Genomic DNA, 7,551 nt, shown 5'->3' with positions numbered 1-7,551 from the left:
GTTTTACATTCAACTCTTGGCCTAACAAATCCTTTCTGAAGTACAGCAAGTAGAATTGCAACATCTTTCCTGTCAACAAAGATTTGGAATAGTAGCCATTGTCCAAACAGATTTGCCAAATGCAATGAGCTCTCACATTTGTTTGGTTGATTCCCAGGCTAAAACCATCTGATAGCCTACAGCTCAACAAACTTATCACAAACTCCCTTTACTTGGATCACATGCAATTGAACTGACTAACTCACTGAATAAATGACAAATAGGCTATTATTTTCACATATTATTTAGCCTGCAATGCTTCTTTTGAACCTTTACAAGCTACTGTACCCTTCATAAACATTTTGTTGGAGGCTATAAAAAAATTAGGAAACCAGAATTGTTTGTGGGGACTGATAGTGAACTGTCAACTGTAGTCAACTGTCAAACTAATAAACTTCATTTTTACGGTTTGTGAAGGGTGCAGTCTCGTCCTTTATTTGGCTAACGCAGGTAGGCTACAAATAATCTCCTTTACTTTCTTTGGTTGTAGGATAGTCCGCGATTCACATTAGTTTTGGCTATCACCGCAAGTGCATAGGCTACTCAACGCTAGGCCTACCCAAGTTCTAGGCTATTCCGTCGCCACATTTATAATATTGCTATACATTCGTTAGTAGCCTAACAGTCGATACTTTTGCCTGCATCAAATCGCGCATTCGCATTTAGTGCGCATCTAGGCCTACCATAGGCTTAACATGAGTTCTAAGTGTCTTTGTATGCTCATATCTGACTTCACTAGACTATGAATGCATTTATTTATGTTGTAAGACATGTGGGCCTAAAATAAATGAATGACACCGGCACTACGCACAAATTAATTTAAACGTACACCGCACTTCCCTAATAACTTCTGACTAGTTCTCTCGTCACTGACAGTAGCTAGAATGCATCAAAAAAACACCGGGAAAAACACTGTTCAGTCCACCAAGTCATAAGCTATTGGCACTGCGCAGCACCATTTGTGATATTTATCCTACTGAGTGTAGCCTAATCGTAGGTAATGTCATGTATGAAAACTAGGGCTGTCAATCGATTAAAAAAAAAATCTAATTAATTACCTACTGTGTGATTAATTAATCTAAATTAATCGCATATATGATTTTTGCTGTGAAAGTATTTTAAATATTTAAATTCAAATGAATCATTGAATAATCAGCATTAGTGACATTAAAGTTCAAAAACTCTTTTATTATTATTTTAATAATGACCATAATAATCTATGATATGACCTAATATGCTGAGGAAATAAATTCAAAAGTGTTTCGGGAAGAAGTTTTTTTTTATCACATACAAGGTATTTCAGGCCACAGATAGGGGACCTAGGGGACACAATGAAAATAAAGTATCACTCCCCTCAATGTCAACACCATTTCTTTGCAATGATGTGCGACTTCAGAGTTGATGAACTCCGGTGATATACAAATTCTTTGCTGCAGACATTGCAGAGGACTTTATTTTAATCAACACTTTATTTTTATCAACACCATCAAGCTGTTTTTGAAAAGTAAATGTTCCAATCAATGATCTAGGCAGCACATTTTCTTCTCTCTCCTTCATTTTACAGTCTAATGGTTACAGACTACAACGGCTCGGGGTCAAAGGAAAGGTCATACGGAATCGATTAATCTGCGTTATTTTTTTTAATCAGTTATTTTTTCTCAAATTCATTAATTGAAATTAATCAGTTATTTTGACAGCCCTAATGAAAACTAGTATTGTTAGGCAATACTATAAGTTAAGTGTCAAGTCCAGGGCAGCTGAGGTGTGGCGATGACATCATCATACAAGTATGCGGTTTCGCTGTCCAAACGAACTCACAAGGGCTACGGTTTCAGATTTTTCCACCCTGGGACCAGGTTTTAAAAAAGTGTGGTTTCGGGCAGTGCGTTTACCGGATTCGTTTGGACGATCGGCCAAGACGAAGCAAAACCGCTCCGTTTAACCCAAAAAGCGTCTTCGTGGGGATGGGGCCTAAATGTTGACATGGGATGTTAACTCATTATGTGACTAAGGATTGAAAATAGTATGCTATGTCACAAAAAAACCCACAGTTTTTGTTTCTAGGGACATGACATTTGGAGTGATACCTCTTGGAACAGCTATACTTAACAAAACTAAAAATGGTAATTGCTCAAAATGATCATATAATCGGTAGACAAAATTGTGTTAAAAAAAAAAAATACAACAATCATTCAACATGATTTCCGCTACAGATTTACACTGAATTAACACACATATTTTTATAATGTATATTCTCCTGAATCCAACGGTAACAGGTTTTTGATGTGACTCCTTGTAGGCTACAGTAACTCATTTTCAGTTCAGTATTCCTAAAACCATTAGGTTCCTGTATTCACATGGTCTAAAATTGTAGTGCACTTTTGTCCCACATAGACTCAAGTAAGAACTAATCATAAAAAAAAAACATTTTCCCATCTGGTTTTAGAGACGTGATGGTAAAAATAGCTCCATGAATGAGTTTCAACACATTTCTACATGGCTTACTGGAAGGAATACATTCAGATGAACTAATGACCTCAGTTCCCTTTTTCATGAATTTGAACCACAAACATATACACTAATCTGCATTTTCTTTAGTTTTTGCCGTCTTTTGAGCCATTTCACGTGTATGTCTGTATTTGTGTGCATGTGTGGAACGCACGCCCCCTCTACCTTCGAAAAACTCTGACTAGAACTGACCCTTCTGTAGCCTATGGAAATACCACTCACTGCTGCACTTACTGTCCTTATCTTACGCTACCTTGATTGTTTCCCTTGTCACTTTGGTTAAAAACTGATGAGCCAAATGTAATGTAATGTAATGTAATGTAATGTGTGGGTCTGTGTAAGTCTAGGGGAGGCAGAGTGTCAGAGATACAGAGCTGAGGTGAAAACTTGAGATTTTAAACAGAATATTGATTTTTTTTTTTTTAAATATAAAAAACTCAAATAGAAATATAAAATTGATCTAAGCAATAGCCATTTTACACATTTTTAAAACTGCTGTTGTGGATGGGAGATGGATGGAAAAGAAGGATGAGACCAGGGATGGATTACTGCATGGGCCTACCGGGCCCAGGCCCAGGGGCCCAAGGGGTCAGGGGGCCCTGAAGCCTAAGCCTTTGCATGGAATCATTGCCTCAATATCAACAAATCAGGATGTAGGCTATGAATCTGATTGAATTTAGTATTGGCCATCCCCAAAATGCACCAGAATACAGGAAATCACATCAAACAAATAAAAAATGTTCTAGGGGAGGACCCCCAAACCCCCCCCCCCCCCCCCTCCCACATATAAGACAATAAGTGGGGGGCCCTTAATACATCTGGGCCCAGGGGCCCAAAAGTTCATAATCCGCCCATGGATGAGACATTGAGTTTGGGTAAAATATTACGATTTAAAACAGATATTTCATTCATGATGATTTCATTCAGATATTTCATTCATTTGAAAAATCCCTGGAAAATGCATATGAAACTCCTATTGTAAATGGCTCTAAGTTCTGCACAATGGAAAATCATCAAATTATGATTCTTCTTTTCTTAAAGATAAAAGAGTCCAGGCTATGTATCACAGATATCTGCTTCTGTTGATCTGACATTTTGTAGAGACTATTTCATTGAAAATTAAATCAAAATCAGTCACACTCCAAAGTCAAAATCAAATAACACTTCAAAATAAATAAAGAAAGAAAGAAAAAAGAAAGAAATAATTACATAAAAAACACTAAACATGTGACTAAAGACTATAGGGCCTATGTTATGAAAAGCTGCTAGCCATATACTTTGGCCAGCTTTAACATTTCCAACTGATTTGTGCTTGAGGTTTAAGTAAAAAAATGTATCCGCTTCTTAGACCTTTTTATTGTGATATGCATAATCATTAGGCCTCATTCATTCAACTTCAAATATCTTCCAAACAAATGTAATGCCTCAGTCATTGCAAGCGCCTCTCTACTGTACTTATTGCTTAGATAGATATTTTATTGATCCCTAGGGGAAATTCAAGGAATTAGTTGTGTTTTTTATATTACATACTTTTTATTATTCTGCTGTTAGTGAATGTGTGTGTGATGTCTGTATGCTACTGAGACCTTGAATTTCCCCTGGGGATCTATCTATCTATCTATCTATCGAAAATAAATAGGCTAATTATCCTAATTCATTGTGTCAAAACGTTTTTTTTTTTTTTTCAAGTTTAGCCTGCTCTACAGATTTGTGTCTTTTCTCATGTTCAGCAGGGGATGCACAAACCCCCCCAAGACAACAACAGCCCTAACTTGCCAATTTCCTGTGACGTTTCGAATGACACGTGTATTCAAGATGGCGGCGGCGATGGTAAGTGTAAACGAAAAATCATCTCTCTCAAGTTTGATTAAATATCTTTCCCGTATATAGTGTGAGATGGTGTGATTCACATACATGATTTAAATCAGAATATATTGATAGTGCCCAGCTCTTAAAGAGGTAAACAAGTTTTCGTCCACGTATGTGTTGTCGTTGTTGGCAGAGCTAGGGACATAATCAGCTAGCTAAGTTATCTGTTAGCAAAGAATGCTAGACGGCCAACTAGCTAGCTAATTATGTTAGTGGAGTAACGTTAGTATGAAATTGTTTATTTGACAGACGTTGATAGCTCGAATGGTTGTATGTTATATACCATATCGTGGTGCTTTTGAATATATTCGTCTTGTGAACACCTGAGTCGCGTTGTTTTAATGAATCACACTGTGGTTTCTTGTCGTTTCTGCAGTTTCGGTAGCAAGGATGCAGTGTTACAGGCTACTTGTAGTTAGCCCTAGTTGCATTGTGGGGCTAGCCTTAGGTAGCAAGTCAACTGTGTAAACATTATCGAGTATGTTAGGATCTTGTTAACGACAGCGTTGTATCTGTTGTTTCACTCACCCACTAACCATTGGCTTCTCTGTTTTTTGTATGAACTTGGACAGCAGTGTATACTTAGCATTGAAAAACTATATTTCCGGGTTGCGATAGGTCGTTTGAATTAACTGTTAGGTAAACATTACTTTACCTTTGGAAAGTAAGAGTTGCATGCTAATTGGGTTGACTCTAATGAAAGTTGTCAGTAGTTTTTTATGACCTTGCAAACAGTTATTCTGGTAGGTAAATGAATTATTGAATAGAACATAGGTAGATTTGATGGTGTTCAAGTTTGTCTTAGATTTGATGAACAAGTAGTTCCATTATTGCACAGCCTACATAGCCAAATAATTTAATCCACTGTATAAATCGTGTGAATGATATACAGGATGATGTGCTCTTGATACTCTTGGCTGTATATGTTTTCAAATGTGATGATACTTTGCAGGAGACGTGGGGGCTTCTGCTGCTGACCTTGCTACCCCTAGCCGGGTCTTTCTATGTGCCTGGAGTTGCTCCTATGAACTTTCACCAGAACAGTCCTGTAGATATTAAGGTGAGGCACTCTGATCAGGAGCAGGAGCTCCTCCATTACTTTGCTTGTTTGTATAAATATTATTAGAGTTGTAAGAGTTAATCATTTTCCACATAAAGTGTGTGATTGTATATCAGTGAGTAGCCACTATACAGGCCTACTATTGTCTTTTCATTGTCATGAAAGTAATAGTACTACCACTTGTGTTGTCGAGCGCTTTGTTGAAACAGCCATGACAGACTCTGGCCTGCTTGCAATTAATCCATTTGATCAGCAGATCCAGACACTGGGGAGTACAGTGCCGTTAGATTAATGCTGGGTCATTCCACGCCAACTCAGCCACCCATGTACATGACACCTCTCAGATTTAGCTGAAAAGCGGTGAATATATGCCTTATGTTACCAAACAAAGGAATCTGAAGTTTCAGGTCAATATCTCAAATGGTTTGCCTGTGGCGTCCATTTAAATTTCGGATGCCACAGCCCTAATTGACACATTGGAATTTCACATTTCATCTTTTGCCATTTTTGGAAGCCCATAACGTCTGTTCTAATAGTGGTAGAGGGCTGGAAACTGGTGTGGTAGTTCATTGTAGCCTGTACTTAACAATTCTGGAAAATTCTAGTGATGATAAAGCATTAAAATAGTGGAAATAACTTAGTATTATCCTCAGTGATGGCAAACAATTAAATACTGAGACTGTCACGGATTAACCCCTTATCCTCCATGAAAGAGACCCTCCATCAAACTTCAAAATTGAAATAAAGCAATGATGCAATCATGTTCCACTGATCATTTTGGCCGAGGCGTAACGTCTCTCCAGTTCGTACGTTTCCTCATGTTCTTTCTTCCTTATCAGATTATCAGATTCCTTATCTTCTGCACTAACAAAGAAGAATGTAATGTTCTTAATGTTTTCAGCAAGTCGCTTTTTTGCATGTGATGGAATTGGCGGAACTCTCAAGCGTCTTGCAGCAAGAGCAAGTCTGCTGGCCACTGATGCAAACCAGTGACACCAATGGAGATGTTTCAATGGGCAAAAGAAAACATTAAGAACATTACATTCTTCTTTGTTAGTGCAGAAGATATTAAAAAACACGAGGAAACATACGAATTGAAGAGATGTTACGCCTTGGCCAAAACGATCAGTGGAACACGATTGCATCATTGCTTTATACCAATTTCCAAAAATAAGATACAGATAAAAATAATATCACAGGATGCAATATTCACAGATGTCGATGCAGGACAACAATCGGATTCAGAATACTTGGATACAGAACACCCGGAGGCAGAACACTCGCAGTCAGATCAGCCACAAAACTCAGTTTTTCAGCCAGGAAAATACATTGCCTGTATCTATGATGATGACTGGTTCATTGGAAACATTGTTGAACGTTCAGATGAACATGGTGACGTTTTTGTGAAATTCATGAAGTGTGTCAACAACATCCTCACATGGCCATAGGACTAAAGACAGATCCCCTGTTGGGTGCCATTCCAACATATCATTTGTTGTGTCAGTATGCCAGACATCTATGGACGCAGTGCTCACCAATACAAACTTGACCAAAAGGACCATGACACAATTATGCCACTGCTTCCACAATTTCTTGGATAATAGTTAAAGACACTATTCAATTTAATTTTCAATTTTATTTGAAGAGTGACAGGGGCAAGGAAAAACTCCTTTTTATCTGTAGTGTTCTTACACTATGTAACATTCTTGTTATTTAGTTCTTTAAAAGTTTGATGGCGGGTCTCTTTCATGGGGGATAAGGGGTTAATCCGTGACAGTCTCAGTATTTAATTGTTTGCCATCACTGAGGATAATACTAGGTTATTTCCACTATTTTAATGCTTTATCATCACTAAATTTCCCCTGATCTACATTCCAGACTTCTGGAAACAATGTCCAAAATGTTGCATTATGAAGAATAAAATTCATATTATGGAGCTTCATAGTCAAAAATCTTATTTCATTAAAAGAAAGAACAAATATGTATCTTTATCTGGTATAAGTCCCATTAGGATCATCAAGTGCCCACATGGTCATTTGGGGGTCCAAATATGGGGTTCCAAAAGAGTCACCTCT

At 37.6% G+C, this 7,551-nt stretch overlaps 1 protein-coding gene across 2 annotated transcripts in view; it reads left to right on the top strand.

Annotated features, from left to right (window-relative positions):
- The first annotated feature begins 4,313 nt into the window (after nucleotides 1-4,313).
- The window catches only part of tm9sf4 (transmembrane 9 superfamily protein member 4), a 34,545-nt gene continuing 31,307 nt past the window's right edge, over nucleotides 4,314-7,551 (top strand). The window contains exons 1-2 of one of the 2 annotated variants that reach the window (XM_042098698.1): nucleotides 4,314-4,377; nucleotides 5,369-5,476. In XM_042098698.1, the coding sequence (XP_041954632.1) occupies nucleotides 4,345-4,377; nucleotides 5,369-5,476 (141 nt within the window). In that variant the 5' untranslated portion in view covers nucleotides 4,314-4,344. Of the gene's footprint in view, nucleotides 4,378-5,120; nucleotides 5,160-5,368; nucleotides 5,477-7,551 lie in introns of those variants that run through there. The other variant, XM_042098699.1, reaches the window with a different exon arrangement.

The sequence above is a fragment of the Alosa sapidissima genome, chromosome 7 (genome assembly GCF_018492685.1).
Source record: "Alosa sapidissima isolate fAloSap1 chromosome 7, fAloSap1.pri, whole genome shotgun sequence".
In the NCBI taxonomy this organism is placed as follows: domain Eukaryota; kingdom Metazoa; phylum Chordata; class Actinopteri; order Clupeiformes; family Clupeidae; genus Alosa; species Alosa sapidissima.
The sequence above is the reverse complement of the archived record's forward strand: the minus strand, read 5'-3'. Positions and strand labels throughout refer to the sequence as shown.